The sequence below is a fragment of the Megalops cyprinoides genome, chromosome 3 (assembly GCF_013368585.1).
Source record: "Megalops cyprinoides isolate fMegCyp1 chromosome 3, fMegCyp1.pri, whole genome shotgun sequence".
In the NCBI taxonomy this organism is placed as follows: Eukaryota; Metazoa; Chordata; class Actinopteri; order Elopiformes; family Megalopidae; genus Megalops; species Megalops cyprinoides.
In genome coordinates this window covers 23935011-23959737 of record NC_050585.1, presented here as the reverse complement: position 1 = coordinate 23959737, position 24727 = coordinate 23935011, and the positions used below count along the sequence as shown (strand labels likewise).

Below are 24727 nucleotides of genomic sequence, written 5' to 3'. Positions count from 1 at the left end.
AGGATGGACACACAGAGACATGTATTAGGTACTACACGTACTTATCTGTCCACATACTGACAAATGTCCATCAATGCAACACAAAAGTCAGGTCCTGTATGACCAGTGTTCTGAGATAGTGAGAGGCCATAGTAAGGCCCTCTCTATGGTCAAGGAGGGACATCACTATCTCCTGGTAATATTCAAGACTATTCTATTAGTTAAATTGTGGGGCAACACAGGAAAGTATTAACTGAACTGTGTGATCCTGTTTTTATTTTTGTAGAGTGCGAGTTCCTTTAGTATCTTATTCTTTTCTTGGTACCTATGAACCTGCACTACAGCAAACTGAGGGATTATGGACAGAGTCAAGGCACAACAAGGACCTCTACAAATAAACTGTCAGCCATATGTGGCTGAGGTGCGCATTCCAGCACATCTTTTTCAAATATTGTCAGCCTACCCCAACCGACTGCACTGTACATCAACCAACCATGTTGTGTGTGTGTGTCTCATTAGCTTAAGAATATAGATGACAGTAGTTGTTCAGTTTGTAGTTGTTCAGAGGATAGCAGCAGTTACAGCCTACTGGAATAGGGGAGGGCAGGAGAGAGCTGTGTCAGCATTCTGGCTGTGTGTGAACCTGCTGCACTTGTGTCCATTTCTGTTTCAGAACTGCCATGTTAGAGGAGAACCTGGATGGCGTAGACAGTGGTAGCCTGACCCCTGGCTTAGCTCGGCAAGTCTGCATTCAGCGACACCCTAGCTACGGATTCGGCTTCATTGCTGGCAGCGAGCGCCCTGTCGTCGTGCGCTCTGTCTTCACAGGTCAGAGGTCATTGTCAGAGAATATCACTGTCCGAGCATGTCTGTGTGCCAGCAAGTCTGTTTTATGTAATCTATTATTATTTTGAGAATGTAAATGACAAATAATTTTCGAACAGAATACATACTACGGTGCACAGGTAACTATTTCTTTATGAATTGATGAAAGTCATATGAGCTAAAATATTTAAGTTTATAAGGCAAAAAACTGGAGCTATGGTAAGTGTAAATAAAATAAAAAAAAATAATAAAAGTATAATTTTTTATTTTTTATACTTTATTTTTGACACCACCACCCCACAGCCCAACCACTGACTGTTATATGCAGTAACATATATCTTATTTTGGGTTTTTCACCTACTCAGGTATGGTATAAGGTATGTTTTGACAGTTTCAGAGATTGATTTCAGACGAAATTGGCATATACCTAACTTCGATATATCTGTCTTTTTATGTCTAGGTTTAAATGCCACTGTAGTCTTTATCCACCATGTAATATTCGTGTTGCATAAAACTGTACATTACAAAATTCTACAGTAGATACTGAGGCAATTATTTTTTAAGAGCACTATAAGGATAAATTGCATACATTGTTATCATGGGCAATATTTCATCTACAGATCCCCACATCCTTTACAACATTCAGGCACCTCCCCCAGAGGCTACTTCCCCTATAATTAATAATAATTAATAAACACTTAAAACAGAATACAAGCAGGGTTCAAAATGAGGGGGGTCTTAAAGGATTCTGAGGAGTTTTAACATTATGGGATAATAATACCATTCATTAGACTCAGTTACATCAATGTTGAATTAATGTGATGAGAAAGTGTTCAGCCCATGGTTATTGTGATCAGTTAGAATTCGATCTCTGCGCCATTTGATAAGAAGCTATGTTTTTTTATTTTTGGTAAATTTTGGAGACTTTGTAACATTTTGTGTACAGAGAATATAAGAGGATGTAGGCTGAGAATAGAATTGCAACTATTAACTAGAAAGGAAATTTGAAGAAAAAATTTAATTTGACTTGACAAAGCCTAACATGATAGTAGCTAGCAGCTGCACAAGCAAGACTATCCCATACTATCTGAAGGCATTGGCCAAGATTTGTAAGTATGGCTGAAAAGCTGTAGGAGGTGTTAGGTAAAGAAAAGACAATGGAATAAGAAGACATAGGAAGAACAGCAATATGGCTTTTACCAGCCAACTTAATTGTGGCTTTTATTGGGATTCTAATCTGTAAATATGAGTAGCATTGAATCAGAAGCAAGAAATTATTTCTGCGTTGTTAAAATGAATATTGAGTGTTATTATTGAAGATTCTGACCAAGTACCACTTTTGAGCCAAAAACAGAAAGATAAATGGACTGTCATCAATAAAGAAATTATTTTTGCGGCAGATGAGAGTGCTCAGAAATATGTTCTGTTGTGTTGTATTATTTTATTGACCAGGCTTTCACCAGGCTTCAGAAGAGGTTCAAATGATGTTATGTTTTCTTTAAGGGAGCACTTAACTTTGTATGTCAATGAAGGGCAGAACACTAAAACAACATGGGGAACATACTGATATTTTGATGATCATCCAGGCGGGGTCATAAGCCATAAGGAGTACAGTTCTCTGTCCTGTCAGCTCAGTGTTGATATTTGTATGTCACAGTGATTCTGCCTGTCTTTTTGTCCCAGACGGTCCGTCTGAAGGCAAGCTCCTTCCTGGAGATCAGATCTTTGCCATCAATGAGGAGCCTGTAAGCAACGTGTCCAGGGAGAGAGTCATAGACCTTGTAAGGTAGCATCCTTTGTTGTGCCTGTGGGGGTAGGTTGGACTCTAGTTTTTAGAAGTGATGACTCTGTGGCATGCAATTAATGCAACTGGAGCAACTGTATATCCTTGGCATGTTTTCTTACTGAAGCAAAGCAGTGCTGTCTTCAAGTCGATGAAACAAGCAAAAATCGTGAAAAGCCAGATGTACTTTTTAGTCAACTGATTTCATGCTTCAGAAATGTAAATATTGTAGTTTGGTAGTGTGACAGAGATTTATAAACATTTATTTTCTTATGAGAAGTTCATGATAGGCTTACATATATTTCTTTCTCTCTCTCTCTCTCTCTCTCTCTCTCTCTCTCTCTCTCTCTCTCTCTCTCTCTCTCTTTCCTCACAGAAGCTGTAAAGAGTCCATTACTCTCACTGTGCTACAGCCACATCAGGTTGAGTGATATTATGTTCATTACATCATAATTGTTTACATTATCCCCAGATTTGAATAAAACTTAGGGAACTACAGTGTTTTTCTTCTGGAAATTGGAAATATGTTTTGGAAAAAAAGGAATAGTACATACAATTGAGTCTATTTTACTCTGATTCTTCATGTCTTTTTTGTAGATAGACAAAGCATGCAGTGAAATTTTGTCCAATCACATTGCAGTATATTTAATTTACATTGTGTAAAAGCAATTATCACACATACTTTGGAATCATAAAGGAATTGCAGCTAACATATTTGCTTTGTGTGTTAATGGTATAAGACACATGGTTTTATAATGCATTCTATTTAGACAAAGTCATTAAGTGGTCACAGACATTTACCCCCTCTCTCCCCATTTTTCTGTAGTCACCGAAGTCTGCCTTTATTAGTGCAGCCAAGAAAGCCCATCTGAGGACCAACCCTCCCAAAGTGCGCTTTTCTGAGGAAGTTTCTATCAGCGATCCGGAATCAGTATGTTTCACCTCTGCCCCTCATGAGACCGCTCATCACACTCTCCAGCACCCATCTCCACCCCTAATAGTTCCTGCCTCTTTTACTCTTGCCCAATGGTGTAAGCTCCTGAGTCATTTTACCATTCACAGTTTTAAAAGTCTTTGTCATCTCAAAGACATCTCTGTCTTCTGTTCAGCAAGTGAAAATCACCTAGGCCCATTGTCCCATGAGCTTGATATTATTGGGGTAGTAGTTTTAAGATTTCTATGTGCACATCATAAGCATTATGTCAAACCTAAGAAGAGTGTCGGACTACATGCATGGGTTCCTGTATTTCAGAGATCTACTCTACATGCACTTCAATATCAACAATGTTTTGCATTTGAGTGCTAGAGGTTTGTGTGGGCTTATTTTCATACTAATTTCATCCCCCTGGGCTTTGTGCTTACCTCTGAGCTTTTTCAGTGACTTTCAGACATCAGGGATTGAACCTACTGGTCACACTCAAACAAAACACTTTGGAAATGTCAGGATTTGAAGCTCTTTGCCTGCTTCGATGCTGTCTACACAAATCTCTAATGGTAGAATACAGACACCACTGAATAACATATTCAGCATTAGCCACTTAGTCTCAGAAGGCAAAGATTTTCTAAAATGACTGCATTGTGGACTTTTCTATTCTTTCCTGACATTTCCAAATATATTCACTGACAGCAGGGAACATGAGGAGTTATGAATATGCTATTAGTCCCTTAACAACAGCTGCAAAGAGCTCTGACCCACAGGTTAAAGCTCTTCAACCTACCTTAACCTGATGGGACCCAAACTGTTCCAGCCAGCTTGGTCCTGTAATTGTGTTACAGCACTTGGATTTGCATCAGGTCAGGCCCAACATTTGCAGATGTCAGGAAATGCACCACTGTCTGAAATCTAGGCTAAAATCTCATTACTGAATAAATAAAATGTACACAAAAGGAACCAATGTATTTAATGTTCCTGAGCATATCAGATATATACAGGTTTAATTAATTTTTTTACTTATTTAAATAATAACTTTTTTTTCACCTAAATATCATCTGTTGTCCCAAATTTTGTTCAATTGTTGAGCTGAATTTTCAAATTATTACTTGTTTGCTTGTACAGATTGTTCACTGTATAATGCATTGTTTTCCAAACCAGAACAGTCTATTTATTGTATCAGTTAATTAATATTCCTTTGGAATATTGACAGCACAAATTTCAATGTATTTTTTTTATTGTGAGGAACTAACAACTGAAAGAATGTTAACAGGAAGGATATGCGTAGGAAGAAGAACCCTTTGAATGAAAAAAAAAACAGTATTCAGACATGAATAGATGTCAAGGGCAGTAATGTAAATGCCTGTCATTATAAAAAGACTATTAAATCAGTTAATTTTGTTAATTTCATCTGTAATTTGTGGTGTGTAGTATTTGTAGTGTGACCAAAGTACAAGCAATGATGTCAAAAACGAACCACCTGAAAGGCTTTTAAAGAACCCCCAACAGTCTATGATTTGTGTCCCCTCACTTTTGATTTGTAAACCACACCTATGTAAGAGGCTGCTGTCCACTCCAGAGTGGGACTCCACCCTGGAACATTAAGGCAGTCAGCTCTCTAGGTGCAGAAGGTCCTTGTCATCAGTAACATACACAGCCCAGCCAAATGGACCCATCTGTGGCTCGTGTTCCACATAAAACTGTCAGGCCTGAGCTGGGGCCTTTCCAGGTACTCCCTTGGGCAGCAGAGACATTAAAGGGGATAGCAAATCTATCATTTCAACAGGAGAAATTGAACTGGACAATCCCTGGAGACACAAACTGCTCTGAATCAAAACGCCCTCACTGAGGCATCTAAAAGCATGATGATAGGTTGTCCATGGAGTGATCACGAGCAGGGGGTGCTAATCAGCCCCATTGCACATTGATCAGAGGGAGAAAGACAAACAGCTCAGCATGGCCCTCATGTTGGTGCTTGTGATCGCCTGCCAATAATCTCCGTCTGACATTGCGTCTAAGGGAAACTGCATCGATTGGTGTTTTGAATTAAACAGACCTGTTGGATTAATTTTCCCACTCAGGTGAACATCTGTAGAACTCTGCTCCTTTGTGCTTCTCAGAAACACATTTTCTTTCACATCCAGTGATGAGTGAACCTGAAACTCAAGATTTTACAGCCCACACACCCTTAAATGGAGTACACAGTTCTCTTTTCCAAACATAAAATTGCAGTTATAACAACTTGAAAAGGGTTGAATATAAGAATCATTAATATGAAGCAATCAAATTCAACAGCATATTAAGGATCCATCTCCTGTCTCTGTCACTTGTCACCAGCAGCAAGAAGCTAGTCAGGATTTTGCCGGTATGCCAACTTCAGATGATGTGAAATAGGTAAAACAAATGGGCTTCAGCTGAGGCTGCCAGTGGAAGTGGGATATAAATGTTGAAATGAATTATACTGCTATTCCTCCTATCCATCAACCACACACACCCCGCCCACCCCCACCCCAGCTCTTACCTGGCGTCAGAATCTATTGTTTAGGATACAAAACAGCCACCCCCTGTCTCGTCTATGACAGCCATGACAATAAGGGGAACCAGACTAAACAGTCCCTTTTTGTTCTGGTTTAACAATATACTTTGAGATTTTTTAATAAAGAGAAGAAAAGGAAAATGTCCTTGAGATATGCTTTTTATGATTTTCATCCTATTTTTGTGACAACTTACTATGTATGAATTCTGCTACCACTTGAAATTGGGCATAATTATTCAGCTTGCATATTAGAAAAATAAAGCCTCATCTTTGATCTCAACACAATGGAATCCTGCAATGCAAAATTACATGAGCAGAACTTTGCCCTCTCCCCAATCCAGGTGGTGTTTTTCGCTTAATGTGCTTTTTTTAGTCAGTAGACCATATGGCCTTGGGAGCTACAGCAAACTTTACCCTCTAAATTGCAGTTAGATTCAATATGATTTCTTATGTTCAATCCTCTTCCATTTTGTCATCATCATTTTTCTTTTTTATCTTGCTGACCTCTAATCCTTTAGGTATGTAATGTTGACATCACAACCACTACAACCGTCTTCAGTGTTTTTCCTCCATGGTTAGCTTCGAACCTCTGTCTCTCACACTCTGTGTCTGGCTTTTCACAGACAATGCTGAAGGACGATTCACTGCTCCTCATTCCCAACGTACTGAAGGTGTTCCTGGAGAATGGACAAATCAAGTCCTTTACCTTCGACAGCCGCACAACTGTCAGGGTAAAACGGAGATGCTTTTAGATGGGGGAGGGGGTTAGAGGAGTTGTGTGTGGAAAAATAAAGTTAATCTGCTTTCAATTCACATGAAAAATGCTAGGGGCCATTCATGATAGATTGTCACATTGACCTTCCGCTGCAATCACCTTGGGTTAAATTGGCAGATTGTCATATGTTAATGAAAGGAATTAATTTAACTGTCATTATATCTACAATTTTTGAAAAATGTTATACATCATTCCCTGCAGAAATTTCCTTGGAAGCCACCAGTCAAGATACAATTGTATCTAGTGTATCTTACTTTTTGCTTCTCAAGCATAAGGCTATTAGGAGGTGCAGACTCTGGTTTCTGATTAGCAGATTATCTTTACACCAACAGCCGTCTCATAGCTTTCTTTGCCATTCTTGCATTTGAGAATTTATTATTTCTGGAGCCAGATGAATCATGAAAGGACCTGGAGAGGAAAGGGAGGAAAGGACACTGCTGACAGTCAATTTCATCTGCATCTGTAAGGGTTCAAACCTCCCTTTCCAAAGTGATCAGTAACATTCTTGGATTGCTGTAATTCTTTCCTATCAAAGAATTGTAAAGGAAGAGGGACACAAGGGGGATCCTGTAATATTAGCCTGATTAAACGTACTCAGGGCTAAATGAAAATCAATACAAGTTTGCTCCAGCTCAGACTTATTAGGTTGCATTATGCCATGAACCATAATTGTGAACCGTTTTAATTTGAAAGATTCTGGGGTCATTGTAAGTTTTCAGTGCTAATTCTGGGTGTGGGAAACGGTGGCTTATTACACACATCAGAAAATGAACTGAATAAGAGAGACATTAGAAATAAAGGAAAAAACTGGAAATGAACCTTTCAGGGAATTTTGATAAATGGCCATATTAACTACTGACCATTCTGAAAGAAGGTTTATTCATAAAGTGCCTTAAAATTTTTGTTGTTCATTGTTGTTATGATTAGTGTTGTAAAAGCTGGGAGGGGGTGAGGGGATTCCAAAATTTTCCATGGACATTTCCCACAGGAAATTTGTCTCAGCAACTTTAGAAATTAACCTTCTTTAAAATCCTGCACATTCTTAATAGTATCTGGACCACCCTTTAAAATATAAATATATTCCTTATCTTTAAACAATGCCCTAAACCCATAAAATGGATCATGGATTGTTTCTACTCACAAAGTTCCACAAGTAAAAGTGTCCTGAGTTCTGAAATCTCAGATGAATGATTACATTTGTTCTACAATTTGTTCATGATACATATATCAAATCATCTCAGTACGATATTGTGATGTTATTTTTCAGAGGCCTGCTGCAATAAGATGTTACGTGTCATACATGTTTTAATTTGACAGGAGTGTGTGTATTATAGAAAGCAGTTAGTCAATGTACAGTTTGATGTTTATAATTATGGTGTGCAACAGGCTCACAAACAACAGAATGCAGAAACTGGTGGCTGTCTGAGCTAACTGAAAACTTAGCCAAGCGCAGAGGAGTCCACTACACAGCTAGACAATGATACAGAGGAGGAAATGGTGATTTCATTAGTCAAAGAGTGCCATTAAGCTTGGAACAGGGATTATGAATAAGCTACGGCTGCCAAGACATTGAACTTTAATTTTATATTTTTGAAAATTTGATTTCTGATGTTTTAATTTTGATGTACAATTTTAATTGCATTTTACCTCATAACAAAGTTATCAGAGGTAAAAGATATAGAATGAGTGAAAAGATTTCAGGCAATGTTTCAAAGTCTTATTTGCTTAATTTAAAATGCAGAGCTATAACCAAAAAAAGCTTTTATCGTCTGTTTGTATTTGTCCTGAAGTTCAATTGATAATCAGAGAAATTAGTGTACAAAAAAAACACTTATTTCCCATAAATTCCCCCAAAAATTCCTTTTAACTGCCACATGGAACTATGATCTAATCAGTATACAATATTAATATGTAATATTGACTAAAGCTGTAGCAAAATTATTCCTATTTTATATAAAATATAAAAAAATATATAAAATAGAATAATATATAAATATGTTTTTATCATCCATGGAGGGTCTTGATCAGTGCGAATTCAAGAAATTTTCAAGAATAATGGAGAATCCTCCACACAGTCTTGCCTCTCTGTCTTTCACCCCTAGGATGTGATATCCTCCTTGCAAGACCGCCTGTCTCTGCGCTACATAGAGCATTTCGCCCTGGTTCTGGAGTCCGGCAGACTGTATCAGAACCATCGGCTTCACTTGCTACAGGAGAGTCAGCCACTCTACCATGTGAGATCATTCTTGGATTAATTTAGATTAGTCAATAGGAGAGTCATTTGCTGTTAGTTTGTCCGTCAGTCTGTAGGCATACCAATAACTCAGTGTGTTGGCCGGTCAGTATGGTAATCACAGTGTCAGGTATTCAGTGAGCCAGTTTACTTAATTCAGTTTGTCATTCCCTTCCTTTGTTAACCATTTCAGCCATTCAGTTTCAATAATGCAATCTAAGCTTTAGTTATAATATCAGACAATACAGTCAGAATGGCAACTGGAGAATCAGTCAGATTTTCATTTATATTCTCAGCCAGCCACTTCTCAGCCACTTGGCTAGATTTGGTTTTGCCATACTAAACTTCTGTTCCAGAGATCATTTCATCAGATGTCATCACGTTCAGTCTTGCTTCATGTCCTCCACACTGTGAGTTTAGCAGGTAGGATGTGTTGTGGTGGCTTACTGTGGTTCATCTCCCCAAGGTGGTCCAGAAGACTTACTTTCAGGGCATGAAGTGTCTGTTCCGCATCTGCTTCTTCCCCAAGGATCCTGCAGACCTTCTGAGGAGGGACCCTGCTGCTTTTGAATACCTCTACATCCAGGTATCTGTCCCACAAGCACTCCTTCCACAATGGGACAGTACTAACAAACACTTGCATATGTAATTGCCAAGGTCTTCCCATTGGATGGTATTATCAATAATAAAATGGAATCTGTCAGAGAGAGAAGAGCGTAGAAGTTTGACTATTTGTTTTTTTTTTTTTAATATTTCTGTGTTTATTGGTTTTGTTGCGTTTTAACTTTTTCATTCATCCGTTGTTAATTGTTGTTAATGTGATGTAATTCAGCCTTTGAATACTTTAGCTATAAGTGTGTACTTTTAAAGACAAATGCAACATACCCTCCTTCACAGAGCCGAAATGATGTCATCAAGGAGCGCTTCAGCACTGACTGGAAGTCAGACGTGACACTTAAGCTGGCAGCTCTCCACATATACATCACTGTGTCAGCTGCCAGACCCAACCAGAAGATCTCCCTCAAGCACGTAGAGTAAGCGCCATGACATAGAGCCTATTTTTTTGTGTGTGTTTGTGTGTGTGTGTGTGTGCGCGCGTGTGCGTGGGTGCGTGCATGTGTGTGTGTGTGCGCGCGCATACATGCGTGATTCTGGAGAGAATTAGGGTTTTACATTTGTGTATTGCCACAATATTTTAAAATAAGTAAACAACTTCAAACAAGTATAGACATATAATGGGACAAAATAGACATTTTTTTATATTACATTTTTAGGCATTACTCTGTACATTAAATTGAATTGTGTGTGCATACAGTTGTCTCTATGAGGAAATAAATTGCCTACTTTTGTTCACTCTGAAGTCCAGATCCATACTTTTGACAATATTTGAAATCTGTGACTTTTAAAGAGTAGTTGCAGTAAAATCCAACTGGTGTTTTATATATTCTGTTCTGACAGATGTAGAAAAAAGAGCACACTTTGGTTTATTGGAAGATGTGACCACTGCTTAAAAAGTTTAAAATTGTTGTGGCAGGTATGTTTTGATATTCTCCCTGACTGGTTTGATTCATTGATATCTCCAGATCATTGAAAATCAGTTGTTCACTCATTAAATGTGTTATTTCCTCAGCTGTGCTTTGTAATCCTTCTGTTACTACAGTGAATTTGTCCAAGTGTGTTTTGGATTAACAATTTTAATTGCTTTGTTTTGATATTTCACACTTGATAAGTACCTATTTTACATATCCTGTCACTGACATTTTAAATAATATATTTGAATATATTATTTATGGGTAGATCTGAATGCAAATGCATAGTGGAGTCCTTTAAAAGCATAATTTTATTATGTTTAATCATTCATTTTCTTAGTAGATGTCCCTATTAATGATTGATTGATTTGACCATTTGATTTTATTTGATGTTTATCAATGAAATAGATAACTAAGTGTCTTGGTCAACGGTGCAACATTTGTGCCCTGCCAAAGATTTGATACTTCCCACCTTTTGGTGATGAGCCTATTGATGGCTCCCTAACATCTCTGCTTCACTGTTGTCTCTCTCTTCTCATTTATCTTTTCCCGATGCCAAGGAAAGAGTGGGGCCTCGAACCTTTCCTCCCTCTCACTCTGCTGCCCATCATCAAAGAGAAGAACATCTGCAAGTCTCTGTCCCAGCTGCTTAAGACTTACCAGCATCCCCCGCCTTCTGGAAACAAGGTACCTCCTTCACCACCTGGCCTTTAGCAACCTCTATGCTTCTAATCATAATGTAGTGGCAGTATGTTTATAAAGCAGTGGGACACAGAGTCTATATTTTGTAATGGAAAATGCTGGATGGTTTTCAAAGGAAATTCGCACATTTTTCATCCAAAGGGGATATATGACTTTGCTTTAAAAAATCCTTGGTTTGTTTAAAGATGTTGCTGGAGGATAGAGGAATCCAACTCCGGCAGATCACCTTGATTTGTGGTATTGATATTGGTGATATTGATATTGATATTGGTGAGATTAAATATAACTGCATAAATATAACTACAAAAAAATTTTATGGCAATAAAAATCTGATTTTTGTTTGTCTTCATTCTGAAGGTGCAACAGTTAAACACACCAGCACTGACAGCATTGTCACAGCGTTAATAATAATAAATTTAAATTTGATTCAGTAGTACCACCTAATGGACAGAAATAGTAAGGCAGGTAAGGCAGTAAGGTGATCAAAATGTATTTGTCAGTTTCTTAAGGATACTAACCCTGCTCTGCTTTGTGGTAGTAGCATATTAATGTGATTGCCCCTATGTGTCTGTCTGTTTGTTCGGCTGTGAACCAAATAACTGAGGGGTTAAGGACAGATTTGGATGAAATGTGGTATAATGATTGCCAATGGGACAAAGACACTTTGAGGTTAGATATTACAGTGGCACCACAACTCGTAAGGGTTTACAGGGTATTAACTCTACAAGTGCTGCTATGTAGTTAGGAGACAAGGTGATCAAATGTAATACTTGACATGAGATTGTAATTAATACTTAAGTTACATTGCATTACATTTACATTTACACTTAGTCATTTAGCAGACACTTTTATCCAAAGCGACGTACAAAAGTGCATATAGTGGGCAGACAGGCACAAGGGCAAGATGTGTATAGGTCATACAATACAGATAGTGCTAAAGCTGAGCGCAAGGTCGGTGTAGCGAGCCAGAACTAATCTGATAATACATCAACAACGTCCTATTTCATTTGTATCGTTATACCATTGTGTGCAACATAATGCTTGCTCCCACAATAAAACCTGTATGGCTGGTTTTTACATTTAGAGTAGATTTGCAGAGTTCATGGAAACCGGTTCACACACGTATATATGTATATGTATATATGTATATATATATACGTGTGTGTGTGTGAAGTATGCATGCTGTCACATGAACTCCCTATAATTCACTTTCCCACAGTCTTATTCTCATAACTTGCCTTACTCGCAATTCTTCCCTTGCTCCACAGGTTCCTCCTTTGCAGGGGAAGCTGCAGTACATTCGTGCCCTGAATGAGCTGCCACCCTTTGGAGGGGTGCTTTTCCACACTGTGGGGCTGGTAATATCTGCTCTACTTGCCTGTCTGGAGTGGAACTCTTCATGGTTTTAGTTATCATTAGGGTGCCAGATACTCTATGCTCGGTGCCAGATGAAATAGTGAAATCCATATTCACCTTAGGCCAGCGATCTTCTGCACTGAGATGTCACATAAAGCTTCCCTGTAGCACTGCTGTTTCCCAGTCATGGTGGATCAATGTATATGTTTGGTTTAATTTCAATTGAGCAGCCAAATATCAGCAAGGTTAAGAGGGAGTTGTTTGTTGAACACTGATCTCTGTTTGTTACCGATAATTATCTGCTTTAAGTGTAGAAGATTTTAGTAGTTGGTGGTGTGTTTGTGTAACAGAAAGATAAAAGTAAAGAGCACAAGGTTTATTATAGTTAATTTGTGCTTCATGATTATTTTATAGGTAATGTAGGTTATTTCATAACTTGTTATGAAATTTTAACTTGTTAACTAGTTGTTAACTTGATGGCTAATTAAGATTAATCAATTGAGATGGCTGTCAAGAATCTGAGGGGCAAAAATTGATCAACGTAAATAAGATGAAGAAAACATTTATGCTTTTAACTCTGCAGTTGCACAGACCACTCACATTTCCTTCACAGAACATTAATTGTAGTAGGTGACTGTCAATTAATTGTCACTGTCACTAATCTAAATTAGTGGTCATAATCCATGCACTGTAACTGTTAATTGCATGTTACAACTAACTAAATGTTCACTAAGTACCAGTGCTGTTTGTTTTGTTTTAAAGACAGTTGCATTAAATGTTATGATGAATTCACTTTCACTAATTTCTACACATATTAATATTGCACTAAGAAAAGAATAACAAAGTGCCCTCTATAATAGGAGCCAAAAAAGAATATCAAACAAACAACTCATTTTAAATCTTTGAAAATGATTAATGATTTATATTTTTTTGTTTGTTCAGTATGTAGGTACAGTATATAAGGTCCAAACCTTATTAAGTACTTGAAAACAATGCCAGTAAAAGTGTATTGTAAGTGCTTTGAGTCCACACCAAATAATCTGAATTTCTCACAGATATTGTATTTACTAGAAGATGTTCAGTGTTTTGTGCTTAACATTCTGTATCAGCCATTGGTGTTCTGTTTATTAGTCTCCTTCCTTACCAGGCAGATTTATGAATTCTTGGTAAGTCCAACTATACACTTACAAAGAACAACGCTAAGTACAGGGTACTGGCAGGAATACTGTTGTTCTTGTGGAGAGACTGTAGCTGTGTCTGTCTCATGTCATGCCTCCTCTGCTCCACTAGGATGAGAAGCATTCAGCCACAACACTGCTGGTGGGGCCACGGCACGGGATCAGTCATGTCATCGACCTCAAGAACAACCTCACCACAGTGCTGGTTGAGTTCAGGCGGGTGGCCAAAATTCAGCTGTTCAGGGAATATCAGGGAGTGGCCCGAGTAGAGGTGACCATCCTGGAGGCTAAGGTATTACATCGCATTACATTACATTACAGACATTTAGCTCTTATCCAAAGCGACTTCCAGCAAAAGAGAACAGAAGTGTATCCCTCCAAGTTAAATGAGCAACAGCATCAGAACAAGCCAACAATACTCCCAGACCAGTGAGAGCATGTACAACACCATTCAATCATCACCACAAGTAAACTTATGCTAATCTGAAACTAGACAGCCTAGAAAACTATGGGAAGTTGTTAAGTACATACACTACCATATATCCTAGTGTCACTAAATTGCAATATCTATACCACATTATGATACTATAAGTAAAAAAGCAGCAGGTAATACTAATTCAAGCAAAAGGTAATGGGGGTGGGGACTGAAGGGGAAGTGAAATGCAATCTGAAGAGGTGGGTCGTCAGTCTGCATCGGAAGGTGACCAGTGATTCTGCCGTCCTTACCCCTGTGGGTAGTTCATTCCATCACTGGGGGTCCAGTACAGACAGGGATCATGTCTGGGAGGAGGAACCCAACCAAGAGGGGACAGTCAGTTGCCTCAAGGTTACAGAGCAGAGTGATCTGGTTGGTGCATGTGGTTTGAAGACTAATTGGAGTATGATGGGGCTGTCCCATTCACTTTCCTGTATTCCAGTGCGAAGGTTTTGAACTTGATGTAAGCGATAAGGCCACATCAGTGAGGTGAGAAGGCCAGTGAAGTGATGTGAGAAGGGGTGGGACTCCACTATGTTTGGGTGCCATGTTAGCAGTGGTGCACCTACTACACAGCATAGCTCAGTACAGTTTACCAATTTTATCTTTATGAAAACCCTCCCCTTACCTTAAGTCCATAATAGCTTCACCATCCATCATTAACTGTAAATATTAAACTAACACATCACATAATGTAATTTACCATCAAGAGATAAGTAATTTATGTGGCACAAGCCTATTTTCATACACAGTGTTGGTTGTTTGGCGTAAGAGGACAGTATTTGTGCATATGAATAATTTTTTACCCTGTGGAATATGTGTGTAATGTTTGGATGAGTGCTTTCAGTCAACAGTCGAATGCATGGTAATACATAAAGATTTTAAATCTTATTTGATCCTATCTTGTAAGGCTGCAGGACATTTGCATGCATTTGACTGTTGACTGGACGCACTTATCCAAACATTATAGGCCACACCACTGTAATTCCAGAAAGTCAAGTTGCTATTTCTTTCATGCACATATAGTCAGGATGCTAGTAGGGACCAGGGGGATCATTTTTAGGGATCATACGATACCATGTTGTTTAACTAGACATAAGAGAAAAACATTACCTGTTTCAGAGCTGTCAGGTCTAGAAATGGGAATACCTCACCTGCCTGGAAAAAATACAAACTGATGACCTTTACTATCCCCATTCCCTTCAATGGCTCTATATAATTGGGTTCTGCTTGTCAAACCTTTTCAACTTCTCCCTTTCTTAGCCCCTGGTCTTGTTGATGGAGTGGCCAGATGCAACTAATTTTGCTTGCCTCATCTCTGGCTATTACAAGCTATTTGTGGACCCCAAAAAGGCGATCTACTGCCGAACACCTGGTCAATCACACATGATCAAGGCAGGTATGTTTGTAGCCATCTCTTTGGTTTCTTGTGCTAAGTAACAATGGCATATTATACACTGATACACAATTCTTTGTAGTTACGATCTTGATATGCAGACCATGTTATGCCATTCAGAGGAAAGATCCTTCATAAAGCATGCTGTGCTAATGATGTACATGCAGCAGAAGAACTTAAGGAGCAATTTATCAGTCAATAAATATCAAACACTGCTTCTGCATTTTATATCTGTGAGGATTCATTGTAGACAATATTTTTCCCTTCAGATAAAGTTGTAGTGACCAAAAACAAATGAATAAATGAAGGAAAATGTATAACTTGTTCAAAGAGGTTCTGGCTCTGATTCACCTCTTGGTTTTACTAGACAGCAAAAAAGCAACTAGTCAAGTTACTCACAAAACCACAGCATCATAAGCAAAAAGCATGATAATCATATTTTTTCCTCAGCATCCAAGATTTTGGACACATTCTTGCATGTCCTGGCTTGATATGTATGTTTTTCTTGCACTGTGTGCTCTTGACTTTCTGCTACCATTCTGCAACCGCTCATCTCTCTGCTCTCAGAGGACAGAAGTCCCTGTCCCTATGCTCAGCCTCTAGCAGTACTACTAAGGGCTTCCCGGTGATAAATTTTAGGGCTGTAGCTTTGCCATCTGACATGCCACATCTACCTCCCACTTTTCCACTTTTCAATTGTTGTGATTCTTCTGTCTTTAGATTATGGGGTTGGCCATGAAATCTCACGACATTCGTCTGCAGCCTCAGGTGCCACCAGACGGGACGAGATGGTGTTCAGACAAGGGAAGCATTCAGAACACCAGGCACTGGGCCTCTGCCACCTGCACCTGAAAGAACAGCAGTGGCAGTTTCAAGATCTCCAGCAGCAGGTGGAGGGGCAGATGGACATCAATGAGAATCTCATTGGCCAGCAGGAGGTTCGCCCACGCACGAAGTCGGATCCCACGCTCAAAAGTTCAGAGTCAATCATGGAATCAGACAGCCTCACCCTGGATGCAGAGGGGTTCCGAGGCAGAGCACGCACACTGGACCCCGTGAAGCAAGCGGCAAGCTACTTCTGTGATTCTTGCAAGGCCAAGCTGCATGCAAGTGCGGAGAAAAACTGTAGCTCTCAAATGCTGGACGTGAAACACTACTCCAAGACCTGTGCCTTCTGCAATGGAAATGCTGTGGACCTCATGTCCCTCCCCCTGCCTGGCAGTGAGGGGGACAAGGAGGAGGAGGTGGGGGAAGACAAGAAAGGAGGAGGTGCGTTGCAGCCACCACCTCCTGCCATCGCTGCACCCCCGCCTGGCTTCCGGGACAACAGTTCTGATGAGGACGACCCCAAGAGGGCACGTAAAACACATAGTCCAGGAGTGGCCAGAAGGCCACACGAGGCAATGCCTATGACACTGATTGATGGCACAGTCACAAGGACAGTGCGAGATCATGCCCGGGAGCTGGATGATGCATTAGTGTCCACCCTGCAGGCACTGGAGGCCCTGGCTGCATCAGAGGACTACCCCCACCATCACCAACAGCACCCACAGGCTACAGGTGGAAACACTGACTTCAACTTCAGGGCCCTATGGCAGCATTGAGGACCCCCTAATGTAGCATTGGGGGCCCTGCTTTGTGATAAACACACTGACATAATCCAAGGCTCCTTCTAAAGCCCATTTCTACTCACAATTTCACATTAAAACCTTTCTGGGGGTGGTAAGAGAAGTCTTCCATAGATTCTGGAGTGGGGCTGGGGGTATAGTGTAGGCCTGTGACAAGTGTTTAACAACTTGATAGAATGCTAGACCCCTTATTTATCCAACCTAAGAACTGAATTTAACTCAGAAATGTTCAGTAGGTTTTATGAATTAATGAAAAGAATACTCCAATTTTGTTGATTGTGTGAATGAGGGATTAATGTCCATATTCCGATTATGCTTCAGGATTTTTATTTCAAATAAGTTTTCTTTCATATGCTTCCCAGGGCTGACTTATGGTGTAATGAAATGAAAACTTGCAAGAAAATTACAAGTGAATCAGTTTTTTTTTTATATAATTTTATAGAAATATGATGGAATACTTGCTGAAATCAACAAGTAGCTGCAGTACCTAGAGGACAACGGCAATTTATAGTCATGTCATGAAATAAGAACACATTGTTGTGCATTATATTAAGATTTTGAAAATGACTTGTATTGGCTCAGCAGCAGGGGCTGATTATATTGCTTTTGCTAATGTTACACTTATGTATTCAAGGTTGAGCTAGGGTTAAGAAGGGGTCTTTCAAATTGCTAATAGAGTATATGCCCTTTAAAACCACAGTGGCCCAGCTTTAGAGAGAAAATGTCAAGATTAGAGACTTTGAGCCAATTTGTCCTATAATTCCCAGAATTTATTGCATTATTTCAAAAGTGGTAGCAAGTATGAACACCCAAGATCTCAGGTTTTATGCATTTTGATGATAAATAACAGGGATACTTAGGAAAGTTAAAATGGGAACACGTTTCCAACGATATCTTGAACAAACACAGTTTAATCGTAAAATTATTATTTTAACTGCAACACAATTAAAGTTGTTTTATGTGATATTTAACACTCTGCTGTTAGAATTGATCAAGCAATCTTTACAAGGTCCAACAGAATAAATGTAATCAAAGAAAAATAGCAATGGATGTGATAATTCATAGTAGATGGTTAGAGCAAACAGGAGGAAGCACTCTGTATTAATTGATGTAATATCAACCAATTTATGAAAATGCTACTAATATATGCATAGAGTAATGTACTTATTAAAGTGCTTAATGTGTCCACATTATAGCAGGTGCTGTCTGTCTCCTACTTAGTGAACATTTCAAATAGATAATAAGGAAAAATATTCATAGTTTGCAAATATTCATTTTCTGTTTTATATTTCTTTGTTTCTTGTCTTTAGCCTAAAGAAAAGGTCAAAGCATACACTCACAGTAAACATAAATACACATCTGAAGTTTGGAACCTTTTATTTTGATGCAAATTGATGCACTGAGCTATGACAGCCTCACTATAACCCCAACTGTGCCCTGTGCTTTCTTCTCTCCAGGGCTGATCGTACTGGCAGCTATCACTCCAGAGTCGTCACTAGACTCTGGCCATGAGACAAACACCTCTGAGCTGACAGATGTCTCCGAGATGGTGTTAGCCATGAAGCAGCACCAGACCCCTGCCTACCTTCTGGCTCACCACATCAATAAGGATCGCCTCTTCGGCCGTAGTGACTTCCCCCTGGCTATTCCTGGCTGCAGCACGCAGGCCATAGCAGGTGGTGCCTTCTCCATGGGGCAGCTTCGAGGTAGATGCCCTCCTAAAACTCTAATCCTCACTAAGTCTGCATCCCTGAGACTTAGTCCTGGTCAAGAGGTTGCCGCACTCAGCCCTGTGGCACAAGCATCCAATCAGAATGCCCAGAACTCAGAAAACTCCAAGCTGGAACCCACTGTAGGGGTTCCCACTGGCCTTGTTTCACAGGCCTCCATGGAACTAAAGGCAGCTAACCAAAATGAAAGTAGCCACGGCAGCAATGATCACAAGATGTCATTCCCCGCAGAGAGCCGACCAAGCTCCAAACCTTCTCCAGATATTAACCAGAAAAAATCTGCTTCTCCTAGTCCAGAAACTACCAACAAAGCCTTACCCATTCTCTTGCCAGCAGATAAAGTTTCCTCTGCTAAGGTATGCTTAACAAACATGTGTCAAGGTGCTGAGACTGCCTGTGTTAGGACCAAGAGGTCTTCAAGCTCCAAAGGCCTCCTGCCTGCTGAGAATCTGTTCTGCACATGCCCATTGCGGCCACAGCCAGCACCACTCCTGCAGCTGAAGGAGTCTCAGGCTCAGAAAGCAGTTGTGTTCCACTCGTCTTCCCCAACTGATGATGAGCGCATTCGTGCTAAAGCTAAAAGCCAGCAGTTACCCAGTAACAAAGAGGGTGTAGTTCAAGGCCCAGAGCCCAGTCTGGTCAAATCAACTACCCCAACCCCACCTAGGAACTTGTCACTCACCACTGTCAGGGCAGAGCACAAGGAGAAAACTGAAGTCAAGACTGAAATTCCCCAGAGTAAAGTTTCCATTGAACAACAAAAAAGCCTTAAACCCCTACCCAGTCCTGTGGAATCAGCCCAAGCTATTGGGTATGCTGGCACCATGACTGCTGAAGAGTGTAGGATACAAGGTAACAGCAAGCCCAAACAGCAGCGCAGTGCCCCTTTCTCAAACCTCCGGAATTTGCTGTCAGCCACCTTCCCAGCCCGGCAGCGGCGCGAGACTGATGAGCGTCGGGCCCACCTGCAGAAGGTGCGTGAATATGAGCTTGAGTTCCTGGAGGAGCTACTGAAGCCAAAGACAGCGCAGGTGGAGTTCATGCCTCAAGGTTCATCACCAGTGCCTGCAGGCACCCCGTGTCTTTGTCGACCACGCACCAGCCCTGTGCAGAAGGTCCCCGGTGTCTCCAGGGAGCAGCGGCGGAGCTGCGACTGCAAGAGATTGTGCCGTGGGCTTCCACTGCCTGACACACCTGTGGTGTCAGCCTTGGAACAAAGAGGGAGAGAAAGGATTGTCAGCAGGACATCCCCCGTAGTCCCCAAGACCTTGCAGCTGCAGGAAGGTCTCAGAAGGCCCCACTCTTTGGAGATAAAGACCACCCGAATCCGTTCTTCCAGCTTGGAGTCCCGAGAGCCTCAAGGAGCATCTTTGTCCTGTCTGCCCGCTTGCACATCCCACTCTGAGTGCATGGGGGATCCACACTACAAGAAGCTCCTGCGGAGCAACAGTCTCAGTGGGCCAGAGAGTGATCAGATGCCCCTCTACGCAGAAGTGAAGCCAATCAAATCCAGGAGTTTGGAGAAGGAGTTGGAGCAAATCAAGACAACTAGAATGAGGCTCTCCACTCCTACGGAACCCACTTATGCTCAGCTTGGTGATAGGAAGAAAAAAGGGGCTTTCTCAATTCTAGGGGAGGAACCGCTGCGGGAGACCCCAGTGGAGGCAGACAAGGCAGTTATGGGGCTCCCAATCAAGAAAGATGATGGTGGAAAACAGTGCTATGCCTTCTGCTTCTGCTACCGCAAATGCAAGGAGGCAGAAGAGGGCAGTGAGAAGGATGAGCTCTCTTATTCGGTTCCAGTACATGTGTTGCCTGGTATGCAGCTTGATGCCAATGCTTTGTCTGTGGTCAATAAGACCTTGCAGGTGCTGGATGCAGAGGACTGCACAGGGGAAGAGGAGCCAGAAGAAGAGCCTCAAGGACAGGAGATCGATCTAAGAGCTTGCAGCAGCTTAGAGGCTAGTCTGGCACGAGTACAAGCACTGCAATGTAAGACCTTCTCACTGCCTGATGGGTTTCTGAGTGCCCAGCTGGATGCCAATGAGCTCCTAGCCATTTTGCGGCAGTGTGCCAGCAGCCCCCTGGTGGAGGACGGGCCCTGGCTACAGGCACCACAGCTCACAGAATACAAGCAGGAGCTGGCTGTGCGTTTCAGGGAGTTCCGGGCATCTTGTCGGCATGTGGCATGTGTGGAGAAGAGCCCCACACGTATGCTGAGTGCTGTCGCTGCTAGTTTCCAGGTACTGTGTGGCTTGATGCAGACCTATATCAGGCTAGTGCATGGGGTTCGCTCTGAAGCCCAGCGCCTACAGCTGCTTCGCAAGGTGGAGGAGGTGGCACACAACTACACTCTGCTTCTGAGAGCTGCTGAGGAGTCCATGGGCCGCTCCAGTAGTCTGCCTAGTAAAACAAGCAGCACCAGCCCCATGCCTATCCATGCTAACGTAGGTTCCCTCACTCGTTCAATAAAGACTCAGATCATCAAGTAAGGCAACATATTCCTTTTTGCAAACAATGAGGGTCACCGCCTCATCAGCTCTAACCTATGAGACTTGTCAAGATATATACTTTAGTTAGCCGGGTATGGGGTGTAGGCTGTGCCTTCATTGTTTCCTCTTTATATTCTCATTCATACGTGTAAGTCTTTGAGTTTAACTGGACAATGCAACTGCAATGCAACTGCTCCATTCAATGCGTTCACAGATGCAACAAACTGAAGTTGCCTGACTGGCTGTGCAAAGTGCAAAATCCAAGACATCTAGCACATCTGTGCTGCTAAAGTGGGCTGGTTGAGGAACAACAACCAACTGGGTCATTTGAACTCGTAACAGAGACATATAAAGACTCAAGACTCTCTGAGCACCATTGCCAAACAGACACAAAATTATAAGTTATTTATTTTTTTGCAGAAAATCATTATGTAGATAATGGTAATCAGAAAAATAGTAATGGTCTGAGATCCAACATCTAATGTGTATGGTGCAAAATACTCCACAGGGGAAAATGTCAAGTAGCTGATTAGGTGTCAATTATAAGTTATTGCAAACCATTAACCCACTTGGTGGTGCATTGTTTTCATATTTTCAACTTGTATCATGATACAAAGTACATTACTGGGTATCTGGAGTGTCTGAAACATTAACCTTACTCAGAGCATTAGAATTTGTATCACTCCCACATATTCGAGTCAAAACTCTTCAGTTGTCCAGTGACTAATGGGAAAGAGACACAGGTAAGGCACACATGCTCAGGGCAGCCAGTATAGCAGACGTGTAAACTCCCAGCTCATTCATCTCAGTAAGTACACTCTGCTCTTTGTGGAAATGACAGTCTGTTCTGTTTACAGCAATAGGTTATGATGCTGTTATGCTTCACTCACATTGTTACTTATTGACCAGAGGCAGCCAGACACTCACACAAAATTGCCTTGGCACCTTGTCCACTGCAGTCCCTACCACATTCCAATGGAAAGGGCTGTCACGGACGAGTAAGCCTGGAATTCACATGGACTGTGACGCCGTTCCCATACACAATGAAAATAGTTTCTGTTCATCAGCACATACCCAGCCATGCTCAATTACTGCTCATTCAATGATTTTGTTGTTTTAGAACAGCAAGTATTTTTAGACATTTACATAGGCAGTGATAATAGTCTGTGTCCATGTCTAAATTAGTTTTGTATCGTAGAAAAGAAATTTCGATTCTGCATCACAAAAGAAAAAAAAAAGTGTCTTTGTCCATTTGTATCATTACATTAGGTACTTTTTGTGTCTGTCCATTATATATCCATAGAGATGGAGAAAAAAAACATACACACAAATTAGTTTTTGTGTATTTTAATACAAGCTCCATTAACATTCATCTTTAAATAAAACACCTCATGCTCTTCTCCTGTGTTTACCAATGTCCTCATTTGAAACACCCAACAAACAAAAGCCTTCTGAAGATGGTATGGTCATACTCATCCATTTTCCTGATCCCCAATGCAATAAGGTGTTTAATGTAACGTTGTTCTTGTTTTTTTTTTTCCTCCTACTTCTTCTTGCATCACACAGTCTTACCGATTACCATATTTTCACATCAATATCCCTGGATTTCTGTGGAGCTCTGGACCTCACTTCTCATGATTCAGCATTTACTAGAGCAAAAATAGATCTCCTTTGCTTGTCTGAAATGGATCTGGCCGCATTACAATCCGAGAGACATTAAATAAGAATGAGATATGCATAGTGGGAGTTCGAGTCAGAGAGCCAAAATGTTTTGCAGTGTCATTTCTTTTAACTTGTATTTAGATGTTCTATATCAGTTACTTGTAAATAATGTACATAAAATAGGTATGTGGTGTGGGTATGGTGAGGATGAATACACATTTTAATAATCAAAACTGTTTACTGTATGGAGATTACCAAATAAGACTTCACTGATTACTGCAAGAAGTAACTTTACATTATAATGTATTATATATGAATTGTGAAAATTTATATTTTAAGGAATTTATTGTCATAAGTATAAAAGTATGGTCAATGTTTATTTTTATAAAATATTTACCAAGCCTGCTGTTGCTACATTATTTTTATGGAAAGTATTGCCCATTATTGGTTGGTGTATTTTGTTGTGGTATCATAATTCAAATTCAAACCTAAAATATGAATTCCCCCTTTGATTCATAGTAATTCAGGCTATTGTTTTTGACTTGTTTCTGTTTGTCAGTGATTCTGTCTTTGCTGTGGTCCTCTATCTATGTACATGATTTATTGTTTTAAAAGCAATAAAGAGTTATCAACTTAATACAAACAGATTAGAGGGAGGGAGATGGAGCGATAAAGGTAAACTTAAAGAATGATGCCAGACACAGCTATAGACACATTTCAGTCAAAAATATATTTCTTAGGGTACAGAAACACAGTGACCTTCGCTTGTAAAATAATTATTATCATAAATATATAAATGTCAAATGTATAAAAATGGTGAAGCAAAATAATTAATTAAGAATGAAGGTACAACCAAATCAGCACACACTGTAGCCTTCAAAGAACTCTGTCTGACTGGTCTAGAGTTGCAGATAAGTTTACACATTCTTTGTGTTTTTAGTAGTGAACAAGTACACTTAACTGTCTTATTTCCAGGTCTTGAAAACAAAACATTGTGCAAATGTAGCTATATTACCTCAGTGACGATCTTTATTCTCAGGGAAAACAGCTGGTCTCTCCAGTAAATTATCTAAGTACGGCAGAATTCCTGAAGCACAAATTGTCCATAACATTAGCTGCTCCAAGCACCTGGTGTAGGGTCATCTTTTCCAAGGACAGCGAGCAGGGTTTGAAAGCGTCAGATTGCACGAGAATGCTTCCTGCTTTGACAGCTGGGTTTCTGCATTCTTAACAGTGTGTGTTTACCACAGAGCTCTCAGTCCTGTGGTCTGTAATGCAAAACTGCACAAGACATGAACAGCATATGCAAGGATAACAATATAATCTGTATCTGGTACTGAATGTATTGCCTTATCCAGATAAAACAACAAAATACCACTTATCACTCACATACTTAACAGTTACACTACTTAACAGCCACTAAATGGAGCCTGTCAAGACTGGTAGGTCTGCAACAGGTTTTAAACTAGAGCCCTTGCTGTCTACATGAAACAAGAGGTATTGAAAACAAAATAAAA

General features: G+C 40.3%; 1 protein-coding gene across 1 annotated transcript; it reads left to right on the top strand.

Annotated features, from left to right (window-relative positions):
- Window positions 1-21548, top strand: LOC118775450 (FERM and PDZ domain-containing protein 3-like). The gene is made up of 15 exons (XM_036525377.1): window positions 1-28; window positions 653-807; window positions 2488-2590; window positions 2964-3009; window positions 3414-3518; window positions 6678-6785; window positions 8932-9063; window positions 9529-9648; window positions 9960-10096; window positions 11152-11278; window positions 12562-12651; window positions 13940-14119; window positions 15566-15701; window positions 16419-17258; window positions 18784-21548. Exons 2-15 carry the CDS (start codon window positions 660-662, stop codon window positions 21546-21548), a joined length of 5037 nt encoding a protein of 1678 aa, XP_036381270.1. The 5' UTR covers window positions 1-28; window positions 653-659.
- The last annotated feature ends 3179 nt before the right edge of the window (window positions 21549-24727 follow it).